The sequence below is a fragment of the Thalassophryne amazonica genome, chromosome 6, assembly GCF_902500255.1.
Source record: "Thalassophryne amazonica chromosome 6, fThaAma1.1, whole genome shotgun sequence".
NCBI classification, from domain to species: Eukaryota; Metazoa; Chordata; class Actinopteri; order Batrachoidiformes; family Batrachoididae; genus Thalassophryne; species Thalassophryne amazonica.
In genome coordinates, this window is record NC_047108.1 from 98,609,198 (window position 1) to 98,627,221 (window position 18,024).

The window sequence follows — 18,024 nt, forward strand, 5'->3', positions numbered from 1 at the left end:
GGCTGGACTACTGTAATTCATTATTATCAGGTTGTCCTAAAAGTTCCCTGAAAAGCCTTCAGTTAATTCAAAATGCTGCAGCTAGAGTGCTGACAGGGACTAGAAGGAGAGAGCATATCTCACCCATATTGGCCTCTCTTCATTGGCTCCCTGTTAATTCCAGAATATAATTTAAAATTCTTCTTCTTACTTATAAGGTTTTGAATAATCAGGTCCCATCTTATCTTAGGGACCTCTTAGTAACATATCACCCCGATAGAGCGCTTCGCTCTCAGACTGCAGGCTTACTTGTAGTTCCTAGGGTTTGTAAGAGTAGAATGGAAGGCAGAGCCTTCAGCTTTCAGGCTCCTCTCCTCTGGAACCAGCTCCCAATTTGGATTAGGGAGACAGACACCCTCTCTATAGTTAGGGCTGGATCAGGTGACCCTGAACCATCCCTTAGTTATGCTGCTATAGACTTAGATTGCTGGGGGGTTCCCATGATGCATCCAGTGTTTCTTTTTATTCACCTCTTTTTGCTCTGTATGCACCACTCTGCATTTAATCATTGGTGATTGATCTCTGCTCTCTTCCACAGCATGTCTTTTTCCTGATTCTCTCCCCTCAGCCCCAACCAGTCCCAGCAGAAGACTGCCCCTCCCTGAGCCTGGCTCTGCTGGAGGTTTCTTCCTGTTAAAAGGGAGTTTTTCCTTCCCACTGTCGCCAAGTGCTTGCTCACAGGGGGTCGTTTTGACCGTTGGGGTTTTTCTGTAATTATTGTATGGCTTTTGCCTTACAATATAAAGCGCCTTGGGGCAACTGTTTGTTGTGATTTGGCGCTATATAAATAAAATTGATTTGATCATGTGGTGTAAAAGATAAAGGGTTAAAACATCAAAAAGGAAACACTGAACTACAAACTGTGCATTGGCCCACTCCAGTCATTGCTGTTTGACAGGCGCAGCGCATTTAATTCATCTAACTCTCTGAATACTAAACTGATTTTGACACTTTTTTTTTTTTTTGTTTTTGCAAACGTCATACATGTAGCTATGATGCAGAACAAATGGTTTGTCATATTTTAATATTCATAGTGGGATTAACAGTAACAGAAATTTCTGATACTAGACTGTAGACATGTAGTTTGCAAACACTGTAAACAGACACATTATGTACACACACACACACACACACACACACACACACACACACACACACACACACACACACACACACACACACACACACACACACACACACACACACACACACACACACACACAAATATATGATAAAGAAGCAGATAGTGGCAGTCAAGTCAACTATTTTAGTAATTTGAAGAGACAATATACTCAACAAAAATATAAATGCAACAGTTTTGGTTTTGCTCCCATTTTGTATGAGATGAACTCAAAGATCTAAAACTTTTTCCACATACACAATATCACCATTTCCCTCAAATATTGTTCACAAACCAGTCTAAATCTGTGATAGTGAGCACTTCTCCTTTGCTGAGATAATCCATCCCACCTCACAGGTGTGCCATATCAAGATGCTGATTAGACACCATGATTAGTGCACAGGTGTGCCTTAGACTGCCCACAATAAAAGGCCACTCTGAAAGGTGCAGTTTTATCACACAGCACAACGCCACAGATGTCGCAAGATTTGAGGGAGCATGCAATTGGCATGCTGACAGCAGGAATGTCAACCAGAGCTGTTGCTCCTGTATTGAATGTTCATTTCTCTACCATAAGCCGTCTCCAAAGGCGTTTCAGAGAATTTGGCAGTACATCCAACCAGCCTCACAACCACAGACCACGTGTAACCACACCAGCCCAGGACCTCCACATCCAGCATGTTCACCTCCAAGATCATCTGAGACCAGCCACTTGGACAGCTGCTGAAACAATTGGTTTGCATAACCAAAGAATTTCTGCACAAACTGTCAGAAACCGTCTCAAGGAAGCTCATCTGCATGCTCGTCATCCTCATCAGGGTCTCGACCTGACTCCAGTTCGTCGTCGTAACCGACTTGAGTGGGCAAATGCTCACATTCACTGGCATTTGGCACGTTGGAGAGGTGTTCTCTTCACGGATGAATCCCGGTTCACACTGTTCAGGGCAGATGGCAGACAGCGTGTGTGGCGTCGTGTGGGTGAGCTGTTTTCTGATGTCATTGTTGTGGATCGAGTGGCCCATGGTGGCGGTGGGGTTATGGTATGGGAAGGCGTCTGTTATGGACGAAGAACACAGGTGCATTTTATTGATGGCATTTTGAATGCACAGAGATACCGTGATGAGATCCTGAGGCCCATTGTTGTGCCATACATCCAAGAACATCACCTCATGTTGCAGCAGGATAATGCACGGCCCCATGTTGCAAGGATCTGTACACAATTCTTGGAAGCTGAAAATGTCCCAGTTCTTGCATGGCCGGCATACTCACTGGACATGTCACCCATTGAGCATGTTTGGGATGCTCTGGACCGGCGTATACGACAGCGTGCACCAGTTCCTGCCAATATCCAGCAACTTCGCACAGCCATTGAAGAGGAGTGGACCAACATTCCACAGGCCACAATTGACAACCTGATCAACTCTATGCGAAGGAGATGTGTTGCACTGCATGAGGCAAATGGTGGTCACACCAGATACTGACTGGTATCCCCCCCCAATAAAACAAAACTGCACCTTTCAGAGTGGCCTTTTATTGTGGACAGTCTAAGGCACACCTGTGCACTAATCATGGTGTCTAATCAGCATCTTGATATAGCACACCTGTGAGGTGGGATGGATTATCTCAGCAAAGGAGAAGTGCTCACTATCACAGATTTAGACTGGTTTGTGAACAATATTTGAGGGAAATGGTGATATTGTGTATGTGGAAAAAGTTTTAGATCTTTGAGTTCATCTCATACAAAATGGGAGCAAAACCAAAAGTGTTGCGTTTATATTTTTGTTGAATATATATATATATATATATATATATATATATATATATATATATATATATATATATATATATATATATATATATATATATATATATATATATATATATATATATATATATATATATATATATATCATAGAACAGGGGTAGGCAACCTGTTCCAGAAAGAGCCATGAGGGTGCAGGTTTTCTTTGCAGCCACTTACTCCACCAGGTGATTTTACTGATTAATATCACTTTGAGCAGATGGAATCAGTTAATCAGTGAAATCACCTGGTGGAGTCAGTGGCTGCAAAGAAAACCTGCACCCTCATGGCTCTTTCTGGAACAGATAGCCTACCCCTGTCATAGAATATACTTCATATCAGGTCAGAGAGTTCCAAGACTGTACAAAGCAGCACTCTAAAAACAGATTGGTTGACCAATCTGTTTTTAGAGTGAGAGAGAATAAAATGTAACGTAAACGTAAATCAATCAATCAATCAATCAATCAATTTTTTTATATAGCGCCAAATCACAACAAACAGTTGCCCCAAGGCGCTTTATATTGTAAGGCAAGGCCATACAATAATTATGTAAAACCCCAACGGTCAAAACGACCCCCTGTGAGCAAGCACTTGGCTACAGTGGGAAGGAAAAACTCCCTTTTAACAGGAAGAAACCTCCAGCAGAACCAGGCTCAGGGAGGGGCAGTCTTCTGCTGGGACTGGTTGGGGCTGAGGGAGAGAACCAGGAAAAAGACATGCTGTGGAGGGGAGCAGAGATCGATCACTAATGATTAAATGCAGAGTGGTGCATACAGAGCAAAAAGAGAAAGAAACAGTGCATCATGGGAACCCCCCAGCAGTCTACGTCTATAGCAGCATAACTAAGGGATGGTTCAGGGTCACCTGATCCAGCCCTAACTATAAGCTTTAGCAAAAAGGAAAGTTTTAAGCCTAATCTTAAAGTAGAGAGGGTGTCTGTCTCCCTGATCTGAATTGGGAGCTGGTTCCACAGGAGAGGAGAGGAAATTGTCAAATTAAGACAAGAACATGACATCCTCGCCCCAAACCATATTTACACATGTACAAACTTGCTCATGAACGTTTTCCAGCTAAAAGCCCTGACAGATGACTGTATACAGAGCTCTCTGCAGCTCGCAGTACCTTATTATTATATTTATGTAGCGCTTTACACAGTGCTAAAATATACTTTAAAGAACAGCGGAAATAACAAAAAACAAAGTAACTTTATTACAGAAAGATAAAAAAAATAATAAACAAGAATACAACCCCTGGCAAAAATTATGGAATCACTGGCCTCAGAGGATGTTCATTCAGTTGTTTAATTTTGTAGAAAAAAAGCAGATCACAGACATGACACAAAACTAAAGTCATTTCAAATGGCAACTTTCTGGCTTTAAGAAACACTATAAGAAATCAGGAAAAAAAAATTGTGCGCACTGCGCATGCGTCATGGCGGAGCGTTAGCAGCGATCAACAGATTATCTTCTGGTTTCTGCTTAAAACTGCCGCGGGCTTTGCTTTGTGCCAGATGCCCTTCCTGAGGCAGACCTACTCATTTATACCCATGTGGCTGAAATTTAACAAACTGTCTCCTTCTACCCTCATTTATCCGTATTTGGGACTGACACTCAGAATGTACAGGCTGCACAACCCATGTTTCTTGTAATTTTATGAATTATTTGCATTTTATTAACCCCCCCTCCCCCCCCCAAAGGACCACAATGAAAATAAATTGCCAAAATGCACTGAATCAAATCGAATTTGTGTATTTTTATTATCACAACATACGATTATTATTGTTTAGGGGTGGTAGCTAAGTGGTTATTGCACTTGATTTCAGTGCGGAAGGTTCCTGGTTTGAACCCTACCCCTGCCACATTTCTTCATGTAATGTGGAGTTGTTTAAAACCTCTACCAAATCAACATGCTGATCCACCTTTGATTTGTTGTGGCAACCCCGAGTCAAAACAAGGGAGCAGCTGAAGGGATTTACTTCTACTTTACTACTTGTTAGACGTTTGCTTGGCTCTGTGTCTTGCTGCTACAGTTAAAAAAAAACAAAAAAAAACTAACCACACAAAATGTTTAGGCTTAGTAGACTATATATGTAAACCTTACCTTTTTTTTTTAGAATTTTTAAATTGCGCAGTAACATAGACATTCGTAAAGGTTGCGGACATGCGGTTTTCAGTGCAGCACTGATCCTCGTGAACGCAGCAGACAGCGGAGGACATGGGACCGTGAAAGTATGGCGGATGTCGAGGAGCCGTAAGTGTCAATGGACGAAAAACAGCAATCCTCCGTTGATAAACTCTCAACTTGTTCATAACTCGGTGTGCTTGAGCCGCTTTTTTTTTTATTCCAGGGAGAAGAAGAGAAGGCGAATAGAGGACCTGACTGAGAAGTTAGTGACACATGCTCAGTAAAGGTGTCTGATAGCGGCTGCTGGGCCGAGAACCGGGAAATCAGTTTTTAACAAAAAAACAAAAACAAAAAACGTTGTCTTAATCACACCGAGAATTACCGATTGACATCTAATGATATTGACAAAAACGTATTAACACTTGGTTATGATTAACATGATGTACACGCGGTGTAGATTAACATGGTTAGCGCTAACTGCACAGCTAGGAAGTGAATTTACAGCAGAAGCTTACAGCCGAACTGAAACCACAACTCAGATAATTAATTTACTTTATTAAGGTGTTATTTATTTTACAAGTTTTTTTCAGATCTGTAAAACGTGACATAATGAGGATTTTTTGTTTATTTGTTTTTGCCGGAAGGAGCATTTATATGGGTTGCCGCGGAGACATGTCACTTCCGGCGAAGTGGCCAATCGGAAGGCGAGAATTTGTACTTCCGCGACTGGCTGCCTAATTAAAACCACCCCGGGCTGCATTGATTTTTGTCTATTGAAATCAGCTGGTTTTGTTTTGTCTTTAACTTGCTTCTAACAGACAGCTGATAGCTCTTACTGCCTGAAACGATGAGATTTATACACCAAGCTGACCTGAAATGAACCATTGTACATTAAATTGACTTTATTGACGAGTCTGACCCCTTTGAAAAATGACCAAATTACATGTATTTGTATTGAGCTCAGTGATGTTTTTATTGACCAGAAATGGCCACCAGAGGGTGCTTGGTGTCCACGTCAATTAATTTTGTAATAGTGTTAGTTCAGTACCACCCTGTTCAGTGTACCGTTCTTATTGGACCGACATCTCTGCTGTTTTGGCATTGTGGGATAGCTCGCACCCACAGATTGAGCTCGCTGGACTACTTTCGCCACCCTGCTCAGCGTGCTGCTCTCTTTGGAGCGACAACACACAATGTGTCTCTTCCCAGATAGATCTCTTTCAGTGCAGCTTCTTGTTTTGACTTTAACATGAAGTTAACACCCAAGTCTTTCATCGCCAACTGTAAACGGTAATCAAACCATTCCATTTGTACCTTTCTGAACTCTTCCACATCAAACTCTGTGTCAGTGTTTACAATGTGCTTGAGCAATAACAGGTGAAGGTGCTCATGAAGTTTAATTTTCTTAAATCTTTATTACGCCCACTCTTAAAACTTCAGTTATCTTTATAATTTTATTACTGGTAAATTTTAGAATTGATTTAGATGAGATATACTCATTATCTCACAGGAATATATCACAATTATCTGGGAACTACCTTTTGCGCAGGAATTCATCAAGCACATCGGCCGCGGGCGCGTATGAACACAGAATACCCAGAAACTGGCTAGAAGTTCGGCCAAAACGAGAGTGTCCACTTTTAGCTTGCCATAAGCTAAGCTAGTGGCACTTGTGAGAGTATGGTTCAGTACCACAAAGGTATTACATTTCCTTTATCATACAGAAAAGTAGTAGTTTTTCATATTGGTGAAGCTGTTTTGGCTTTGATATAAAATATTTATGAATCTGGCTATTTGTTTGGGCCTCCAGTTTACTGACAGTCAGGCACAAAATTTGAGCAGTGGTTATTCATAATTAGCTGTATTGATAATACACAGTTTCTTCTTTCTTTATTTCAGGCACTTGGCCCATAAAATATGGTAAAAGATTAACGTGTGTGTGTGTGTATATATATATATATATATATATATATATATATATATACACACACACACACACACACACACACATATATATATGTGTGTGGACAGACTAAACATATCACGATTTAACTACATTTGTGAAATAGGTGTTGCTGTAGTAACAGTCAGATTTTACCAAACACTAGGCCATTGATCTGTGGGGAACCACAGGTTGTAGATGTGGTGGTTTGTACTATATATGGAGTACAGCTGACCTTTGGTTGAAATGTTTACAGTTTTGCTACATTTTTTAAGTATTAAAATAGAAAAAATTCTTGGCTTTTATGAAAGTCTTTATTAAAGGTTTAATCTGTTTTCAGTTGTTTTCAATTTTCTAAAATGAATTTTTGTTGTCGATAAGCTTTTCTGAAGTTGATTAACCAGTACGATATTCCATGTAAAGAAATTATGAATAACTGGTTTTATATTTGCACTGTGACCTTGTTCACATTAGATCTGATTTATTTTTTCTTCTTTTCTTTGGCCTGTGTGAGACACTTTTGAGACATAACTCTGCTGTTTTGTCTGGAGTGTGAGCATGTTAAATCTGGGTTTGGGGTCACATGCATACAGAAAATGTCTAGATTTAAATCTGCTGTCTGGGATGTTTGATGATGGACAAACTGGTGAATTCTGTCAGGTCTGCAGCAACCTCAGTCTTTTATTTTGGAACACAGGCTCTTATTGTGGAAGTATGACGTAAACAGGCTTGTCGTTTTCAAAAATGACTGATTTCTCAAAAAATATTGGTCCAATCACCTTGCTGTTTTCACGACTTGAATTCTCATGAAAAAAAATACATAAGTATGCCAAAGGATAAAAATCAGCTCTTTCTGGATTTCAATTGATGCTCTGGATACACAAACACATGTATTGTATGAGGTTGTTATGGGTGTGGACAAGTCTACAAAGGATAGTATTGTTTTCCTCGCTTGTTTATATGGAGCGCAATCTAGGTCAAGTGATTATGAAACTGCGTACTTCTACATTTGTTTTCTGCTCGTATGTAGGGCCAAAATTATGTTTTGAAGTGATTATCTTAAACACTTTCTCTGGTTCTAAAATATTTATAATTATCTGTAGTTATGATTACTGTCATATATGCATTTTATACTTGAACTATATCTTGAAGTTATCTTGCATGGCAGGGCTGTGGGATAAATTCTCGTTTGTCCTCGTAGTACCCTGTACATGCTGTGTGGCTCATTATTCACTGTTCATTATTTGGTGGGACCAGGGCTTTACTTGTTTCTTGTCTATCTGTGTACAAGATGACTCGTATAAGAGGGAACAGATTACAAGGAGATTTGATGGAGAGACAAACTGGCTCGAGGAATTGTTGTCATTTTGTCGGTGATCCACATCTCCTTCAGAAGAGTAATACGGAAAAGAATTTCTCCTCTGTAAAATTAGTTGTAAGGGGTGCAAGCATTTACCATTTACTTATACTTAGAAGGAAGATGCACTTTCTAAGTTAAGTAGTAGTACAGGATCAGTGTGTCTTGGTGTGTTGTGTGTTTCAGAATGGCCGTGGATGGTATACACAGTGACTCTGGTTGTGACTGGGAGGGGCGATGGAATCACGTGAAGAAGTTTTTGGAGAGACCAGGACCATTTACCCACCCTGACTTTGAACCAAGCACTGAGGTGACATGGAAAGTCATTCATAAAAATGAAAAGCACTCTCTTCACTTGCTCGACAGAACCAATGCAATGTGATGTTTCACATCTTAATACTTTTTAAATAAAAACTATTAAGTTTATGCTTAATATCAGACTTTGCAGTTCTTGTTGGAGACATGCAAGATTCTGGTTATTGGTGCCGGAGGACTTGGATGTGAACTGCTCAAAAATCTGGTAGGAAAATATCTTAAATCCATTATTTAAAAAAAAAATCAACAGAAATCAAAAATAAATATTTTTGTCACAAAATGACTTGAAGACAGTGTTGAAATGGCCACATGTTGGTAATTTGTGGTTCAGATTCTGTGAAATTTGGAATAAAAGTTATCCAGGCATTCATTTAAAATCCACTTTCCACATATATGGTTTGGAGGGCTCTGAAAATAATGTGTGAAATATGGTTTGTTTATGACTAAGTATTCCAAATTTCATGCAGTTTGAGCCATTGATTACAAAGATATAATCTGAACAGATTGTTTTTTGGGTTTTGAGCAAAAATGTTATGCTGTCCGAATTAAGATGAAAAATTTCAGAATCTTTATCTTATTAACAGTGATGGGCACAGCTAACCAAAAAGTTAGCTCCGATAACCATTAATCACATAACTGAAAAGTTATCTTTTATGGTGCTAAACCGATAAACTGCTAAAAAATAATCTTTATTACAGGTAACCGATAACTTTTAGTATTGATCCAGACGCGGCCACATCAGATTACGCTGTCGGCTTCTGATAAACCAGTTTCAGTTTCACTTTTTTCTGCTGGCTAAATTCAAGGATCATAAACACCTAATGCACAAAAAAAAGGAATGAATAAAAAATAAAACCCCAAACACTGTCATCATCTTTCAAAAGCAGTAAAACACAGTATTAGAAGTCAGTTTATCTTGGTATTTGATACACCGTCATTTACGAACTAAAAAGCTGCTACTTTTTTCACACATTTTGAACCCTGCGACTTAAACAACCAAAATATGTCCAATAATGCATTGATTGGCAGAGTAAAATACATGTAGTAAATATAAATACTTACCTGTTAGTTTGAATAAATAATCCACATAAAGCATCCTTTTTAAAAAAAATCCCAAACAGTGTCTAAACATGAAGGAAAGTCCCTCTGTACACAGCCACAAAGAAATGCAGCCACAAAGAAATAAAATAATGTTAAAATTAGTTCATTTTGTTTTTGTGTCGAGTGGACTCACTCACTGTAACATCTGACGTGAACCTGATCTACACTAGCCATAATGCTCCCTGCGTCACCTGGCCAATCACGTTTTGCGCTTAATGATGATGCTATCAGCAAGCGACAGGCAGCCAACCTGCTGCAAACGCACAACAGACAGACTAAAATGTTTGATTTTAGAGTTTACAAATGTTTTTGACTGTTAAACTTTGCTCACTTTACCAGCAAAAAAATGTTATCAGACTGAAAGTTACCGGAACAAAATTTATCAGAAGATATTTGGTCCGATGATGCTTTTAAAACTTACCTGTAAAGCTAATCCGCTAGCAAAAACATTAGTTTTGATAATTATCTGTTATCGGATTAGCTGAACTGTGCCCACCACTGCTTATTAATAACTTTAACGTATATTTTTGAAAAAAAATCTTTTGTATTGTGTCAATCATTATGCAAGTCCTTATATAAACATTGTTTGTGTTTTAAGGCCCTTTCTGGTTTTCGTATTATTCATGTGATTGACATGGACGTAATTGATGTGTCCAATCTCAACAGGCAGTTCCTCTTCAGGTATGTTTCTTCTTATTTTCTCCCTTATGGGGGGAATGTGTTGTATTTATCAATTTAGATGTTTTTATTGTTATGTATTAGAAGGTTGTGAGTTGCCTTTATGTTTCAATGTCATCGCTTTTAACATTGCTTATCAAAGATCTGTGGTGCCTAGCAAGTGTCAAAAACAAACTGTTGCTTGCAGAATCATCATTTATGTATACATTAAAAATTTGCTCATAAATTAGCATCACATCATTTTCTTTTTATGCCTTATACTTCCGCTTTCGACTATTTTGAAGTAATTTTAAATTTTGGCACAAACTAAAACATGCGGATATTTATCAGACTGCTGTATTGTCGCAAAATGAACATTTTGTTTTTTCAAGTAGTTCCCCCCCCCCCCCCCCATAAAAGAAAAACACGCTGTTCTTTGTACAGTAAGTGTTATAGACTGAATTATTTTAGCACACTACCATTACAGTAAACATTTACTGTAATGGTAGTGTGCTAAAATAAGTTTACATCAAGAAACTTTTTCTCATGAATGATTTGTTGTGTTTACATCCGTTTAGGCCCAATGATGTTGGACGGCCGAAAGCAGAGGTAGCTGCTGACTTTATTAACAGACGTATCCCCGGATGTAAAGTTGTTCCGTATCCTTCTCTGTGTCAGTTTTCTCTGTTAAGAAAAGCTTATCGGAACGATAATATTTTATTGTGTAAACCTCTTTCAAATTGTATGTTCCTTATTAAAAGCATGTGCAGTCACTTTAAAAAGATCCAAGACTTTGATGACTCTTTCTACAGACGTGAGGTTTTTTTTTTTTTTAAATAGAATTTTTACATTCTGAAAACGTACCAATTTAAACAACTTGGTGTTTTCACTGATGTCTTTCTCTTTTTGAATACTGGTCTTTCCTGCAGAATTCCACATCATTGTCTGTGGGTTGGACTCCATTGTTGCCAGGCGCTGGATGAATGGAATGCTGGTAGCTTGTTGCTGCATTCATACTTTTCTGAACTCATATTTGCAGAATTCTATTAATATATAAAATTTTAAATGAGTTGAGTGAGTTATGTTTTTAATATTTTGCCTTTTCTAGATTTCTCTTCTGAGCTATGATGATGGAATTCTGGATCCCAGCTCCATTATTCCCCTCATTGATGGCGGGACAGAGGGTTTTAAAGGAAACTCTCGTGTAATTCTACCTGGCATGACCGCATGCATCGATTGCACATTAGAGCTCTATCCACCACAGGTATCAATCCGCTTATTTTCAGAAACTCTAGACTGAATGGTTCTACTTTACAGTTTTGTGTAAATATATTTTAAGTTTTGCTGTTCGTAATAGGTAAATAAAATGGTACGTTTTCCTCAGTAACGTGTCAGGAATGCTGATATAGCTGCTGTTCTGAACAGCATATCCTGGGATGGTGTTTTTTTGAGGAGGGGAAAAATGTGATGCACAGAATGTGATGTTTTCCATTTCAGTTTGAAATAAATGGAAGAATCCAGTCTTCAGCATTAGCAGTGACAGCTACCTGACTGAACTCGCAAAACTTTTTTTGTTTTGTTTCTTTCTTCAATCAATTACAAACGTCTCTTCCTGTGAGTAGTTTCTGACTTACTAATGCCGAATTCAGTTGATGAGTATGAAACCTGGTCTATTTCATGCAACTGGGTTAACATTGACTTTTTTAAAAAAAAAATCAGGAGCAAGTATAGAGAACAAAATATCAAAATTATCCCTCATTCTCAGTGGTCAAAGAAAAAAGTATGCTCTAGTCTTACTGGTCTTTGAGAAAATTCAAGCCACAGTGACTCTATTTTGTGTACAACTTTCAAGTCAGTCAGAGTTATAGATTTTCAATTGTGTAGCCACAAAACAAAGCCTGTTTATTTGGAAGTGCATACTGTAAATAGAACAGGTAACTCAGCAGAATAATGAGTTTGGCTACCGTTAGGTAAACATAGGTTTGATTCCTGATCATGCTGTCTGTGACCTTGAACAAGCCACCTCACCTGTATCATCTCAGTCCGCTCAACCAGCCTTGGCAGTTTAAGTAACCGGCGCTGAGTTGTTGTCAGTTAAGAGACTCCTATCTGCCTCATTCATGCTGTGGTATTTGAACATAAGCAATGGCACCAGTGGGCTTCAGGATTTCCACATGACAAAATTATTATCCCCCCTATGAGATGGGTTCTTAAAAATTTTAAACATCATAGTTTTATTTATTTATTTATTTTTTAATACATTGCACACAGAAACCAAAAACTACCAGGGTTAAAATTATTAGCTTTCCTGATGCTAATATTCAGTTGTGTGTCCTTTGTGCTGTGTAACAGTCTGCAGTAATTTGTTGAAGTTTTCAACAAGTCTCAGACATGTGTCCTGAGGAATCCCAGCCCATTCTTTGACAAATCTCTCCAGCTCTTCCAGATTTGGTGGTCATCTGGCATGGACCTTGGTCTTCAGTTCACACCACAGATTTTCAGTGGGTTTCAAGTTGGGGCTTTGTGCAGGCCAGTCAATAACATACACTTTGGTCTTCTCAGCGTAGTTCTTCAACAGGAGCGGTGTATGTTTTGGGTCGTTGTCGTGTTGGAAGACAAAGCAATGACCCAGTTTTGTTGCTGACTGCTTGAGGTTTTGTTTCAGAATCTTCACATATCCTTCTTCCTCCGTGATTCCTTCCACCTTGAGGAGATTCCCAGTTCCAGATGCATTGAAGCATCCCCACAGCACAATATTCCCACCACAGTGTTTTGCTGCGGGGACAGTGTTCTTTGGGTTATATGCCTCTCTCTTTTTTCTCTAAGTATAAGCAATGTCTCTATGGCCAAAGAGTTCTAGTTTCGTCTCATCTGACCTAAGGACAGAGTGTCCTGAGCCCACTGTTGTACACTCTGCTGATATATGACTGCACTGCCAAACATCAGAGCAATTGCATTTGCCAAGTTTGCGGACGATACAGCAGTGGTGGGTATCATTTCCCAGAATGATGAGTCAGCATATAGGTGAGAGGTGGGACAACTAGAGGACTGGTGTAGGGATTACTATCTGTAAAACAAAAAAAAACAAAGGAAATGATTGTGCACTTCAGGAAAGACACCAGGTATTATCCTCCACCCTTTTGCATAGGGGGGTGGAGGTGGAAATCATCCCCTGTTTTAATTACCTGGGGGTGCATATTGACAGTAACCTCACCTGGAGCGCCAACTGCAGCAGTTTGGTTAAAAAGGCCCAGCAATGGCTGTAACAGTCACAGTGGAGTGGAAAAAGGACGACTTTGTTAAAAAGAAGGCATGAAATCTCAGTCACACTTTACTTGAAGACACATGGGGGACTCGAGCCTAAAAGGATTAGGATTGTTTGTCTGTAAAAGCTGTTGTTGTTGAACTTGTGTTGAATTCTACCTTCCACAGATTAATTTCCCTATGTGCACCATCGCATCAATGCCACGGCTTCCAGAACATTGCATCGAATATGCCAGAATTTTGCAGTGGCCCAAAGAAAAGCCATTTGGAGGTTAAATAAAATCATTTTTGACTACTGTCATTGTTTCTATGCAAATAATTGTTTTTCTTTTTTCTTCTTCTTCTTCTTTAAGGATTAACTCAGTAAATATTCAGTAAGCACATCTCCGACAGAAAATAATAACCAGGATTTTCTTCTTACTTAGATACCAGTTTAGATGGAGACAACCCAGAACACATTCAGTGGGTGTTTGAAAAGGCCCAACAAAGAGCTGCAGAGTTTCACATCTCAGGAGTGACGTACAGACTCACTCAAGGTGAATCCCGCCGAATTAAATCCATGAAAAGTCATCATTATCAGTTTATCTATCACCCAGTGTCGGTTACAGTTTGCACCATGAATGTGTTTGTGCCCCAGGAGTTGTGAAGCGGATCATCCCTGCTGTAGCGTCGACTAATGCGGTTATTGCTGGTATGAATCTCTGTTGTTTAAAAATCAGTGCCCGTTTCTGCGAAGCAACTCAAAGAGTAACTAACTAAGCAACTAAAGCAAGTAAGTAAGTAAGCAACTAAAATTTCCGGGCAAGGAATCTTAGCCTAAGAGTGAGCCAGCAGGTGTACAAGTCTGAGCAAGGAGAGGACAGAAACTCCAATCTTTGGGAGGGGACTGGATTGACCCGTTGCTAGGTATGACACAGTCCTCTAAGCGCATTGACTGGTTGTCACAGAGAAGGGAGGAAAATTAAAAACAAATGTGCTCCGCCCTCCTAGTTATGTATGGTCAGCGAAATCAACCAGTCATATAACCTGAACTGCATTAAGATGTGTAATTGTGAGGATAACTTAATATTATCATGCTGAAACCCGGCAAAATTAAATGATTTGTTAAACAGCTTGAAAATGTTTGAACATACCTCAGTCACATGCTGATTATATGTTAAAAGTGTTCATGCATGAGTTTTAGTACGTTCACTGTGAGTACATAACATAATTGTAAATACATTAAAATACATGTATCACACAAGAAAGTAAAAACACTTATTTCCATTCTATGCCATTTAAAGTCGAACAACAAAATATATGTAATAAAAGAAAATAACTATTAATAATACCTATAATATTAAGTGTTTATATAACATGAACGTAAACAATTTCTAAATACATCAAGACAGTAAATTAACATAAAATAATTACATATATCACGTGAGTAGTGTATTACTGACTCTGTCATCCTACATACGGAGAATCTCTCCTTGCTCTGTTTTTTTTTTTCCCACCATCTTCTCTGCTTAAGACACTCTTAGGCTTCTTAAAAGTCCTCCTCCTGACTCTTAACCAGTTTGGCACCTTAGGAGGCCTACGGTGCTTTGCAGACAACTTTCATCTTACAAAGGGAAAAATTATATGAAATGTCTAAGAATTTGAGGAATTCTAAGATTTTTCTTAAAATAATGTCACTAGGAGCTGTTTTTAGCCTTGGGCTGCTTCGTGGATATGGGCCCAGATGGTTTATCATTAATGTCATGTTTTAAGAGAAAAATCTAAATGAATGAATCGTATGATTTGGGTAACCACACCACATATTGCATTTGTTATCTGCAGCTGCCTGCACCACTGAAGTTTTTAAAATTGCTACAAGGTGAGAAACACAAAGTTGTTGTTGTGTCCCATTTATCTGCTGAGTGTGACTTAACCGAGAAATATATTGTTACAGCGCCTACATTCCTTTAAATAATTATATGGTCTTTAACGATGTGGACGGACTGTACACCTACACTTTTGAAGCAGAACGAAAGGTTGGTGGTACCATAGATTAATTCATTTGGTCAACAGTTTGGTGTTTTTTTTTTTTGTTTTTTTTAAGGTGTTTCTTTTGTTTGTTAGGAGAATTGTACAGCATGCAGCCAGGTGCCTCAGGATCTTCAATTTCCTCCTTCGGCCAAATTACAGGAGGTTTTGGAGTACCTGACTGAGAACACCTCTCTGTGAGTACTCAGAAATACCACTGTGTGCTTACGTACTTTAGAATGCAGGTTGATTGCCACCAATCCTCATTGTTTCTGATAAATGCTTTCAGACAAATGAAATCCCCAGCCATCACCACCACTCTGGAAGGGAAGAACAAGACACTGTATTTACAAGTAATATTAATTAAACTTTGAGGATGCTGCACTGCATGTACCTGCCTCTTCTTACAAAACTTACAAGCTATGGCAATTTACTGTTTTTATTCTAGTCTGTTAAGTCCATCGAGGAACGAACAAGGCCGAACCTCTGCAAGACGTTGAAAGGTAACGAGAAGCAGTTCATCAAACGCTCACAGTCTGGCCAAACACACCCGTGTTTGTAGTAGTTTATGACACATATAGCTTGTGATTTTTCTCCTCGTGCAGAGCTGGGATTATCAGATGGACAAGAAATAGCTGTGGCCGATGTCACCACGCCCCAAACGGTGCTCTTCAAGCTAAATTTCACCGCCTGTTCATAAGGCTGAAATCATAATGTTTTTGCTGGAATATTTGATATGGCGTTGTAAATAGGATGACTCCGGTCTCATGAGAGGCAGGAATAGCTGTTAAATGGACACTGAATTACATTACACTCTTTTTCTGTTAGTAAGTGTGCGTCCTCCTTTCTGTATTGGTATTGTTTTGAGTTATATTGCAGCTCCTGTGTTTCTCTGCCAGTCAGTTGAATACGTTATGGTGTACTATGGTGTAATAAAGTTTTATTATGGTGCCTGTAGGTTGAGAGACGGTTAATTTGTAACATATTTTCACCAGATTTCTGTCGCTTATGGTATGTTCAGCAGCAGTGTAGATACGGCGTTCATATTTAAGGACCATGAATTGTATTAAAAGAAACTGTCATCCGTAAAACAGTGCGACAAGCAGATGTTACTTAAATATAAATTTGACTGTTAAACTGTATTGCTGAGAATTCAAATGTATCATTTATTTAATATAGTTACACAGCCATAGGAGTGTTGTCATCTCACAATTAATGTCACTTGCTCGAATTCTGTGTCTTGTGAAGCATGCAAAATTTGAGGGTTTTATTTTCTGAAAGTGTTATACTACGCCTGTGGTATCACTCATGTCAACAGTACACTAGTGAAGCTCTAGGTCCTCTTGCTGCTTTGGGTCTACTTTTTTTTATCTAGGTCATAGCTTATGAAATAAAGAAGTTTAAGATCTAATCAGGCCCTGAAGCCCATTGGGTGGCGCTTATCCTCAGCTGCTGTGCTGTGCTGTGCTGTGCTGTGCTGTGCTGTGCTGTGCTGTGCTGTGTTGTGTGTGTGTGTGTGTGTGTGTGTGTGTGTGTGTGTGTGTGTGTGTGTGTGTGTGTGTGTGTGTGTGTGTGTGTGTGTGTGTGTGTGTGTGTGTGTGTGTGTGAAGCAGATGAGACTCTACAACCCTCCTGGACAGGACACCAGTACATCACGCATGTTATAAGCAACAAAGTTAACAGTGTAATGTACCTTGTGAAAATAAAAATCAATCTAAGATTTTCAAATAGTTCATGTTTAAGTATTTTTGGATTGTTTACAGTTTTGATCTCGAGGTCATGTCAGTCATAGTGATCAACTTTTTGTATGCCACAGGGAACAGTAATGAGGAACTCCATATTTTTCAAGCGGGGGGTAGCTTGCCCTGTACAGTTACACTATATAGCTGGTTAGCACATGAGGGTGTTTGCATTACAAAACAGTACTGTACCGATTAAACTTGATTTTTGTCTTGAGTAAAAGATGAACTAAAACACCTCAAAAGGGACCTCAGGTTGAATAAAAAATGTCAGTTCCCTTGGAAAGCTCAAGCTTTTACTCCTGGTTTGTACAGTACACAATGAATTGAGGACATTGTTATTATTATGATATAGCTGTTGGAATAAATACCTGTGTGTACTTGATTGTATGTCTATGACAGTAGTGATCGTAATTGTGTATTTAAACTTGTGAGGTAGTTTGCACACATAGCTCGTAATGTATTGTGTTTGACAAACAAATGGTCTGTTCCTCAACTCCAGGACACAGAGAGGCCCAACACTCACCTGTGGTTAACTGGTGCCATATTCGTGTCCCA

At 39.0% G+C, this 18,024-nt stretch overlaps 1 protein-coding gene across 2 annotated transcripts; it reads left to right on the top strand.

Annotated features, from left to right (window-relative positions):
* The first annotated feature begins 5,092 nt into the window (after positions 1 to 5,092).
* On the top strand, positions 5,093 to 16,827 carry uba3 (ubiquitin-like modifier activating enzyme 3). 2 transcript variants are annotated; one of them, XM_034172910.1, is made up of 18 exons: positions 5,093 to 5,210; positions 5,308 to 5,346; positions 8,570 to 8,693; positions 8,823 to 8,903; positions 10,398 to 10,480; positions 11,035 to 11,115; positions 11,227 to 11,270; positions 11,386 to 11,450; positions 11,565 to 11,720; positions 13,889 to 13,991; positions 14,146 to 14,256; positions 14,358 to 14,411; positions 15,542 to 15,578; positions 15,654 to 15,735; positions 15,824 to 15,924; positions 16,017 to 16,080; positions 16,176 to 16,230; positions 16,333 to 16,827. In XM_034172910.1, the coding sequence occupies exons 1-18, from the start codon at positions 5,191 to 5,193 to the stop codon at positions 16,425 to 16,427; spliced, it is 1,395 nt and encodes a 464-aa protein (XP_034028801.1). In that variant the 5' UTR covers positions 5,093 to 5,190; the 3' UTR covers positions 16,428 to 16,827. The 2 variants fall into 2 exon arrangements, with proteins under 2 accessions (XP_034028801.1, XP_034028802.1); XM_034172911.1 differs by having other exon boundaries at positions 5,127 to 5,210; positions 5,308 to 5,370.
* The last annotated feature ends 1,197 nt before the right edge of the window (positions 16,828 to 18,024 follow it).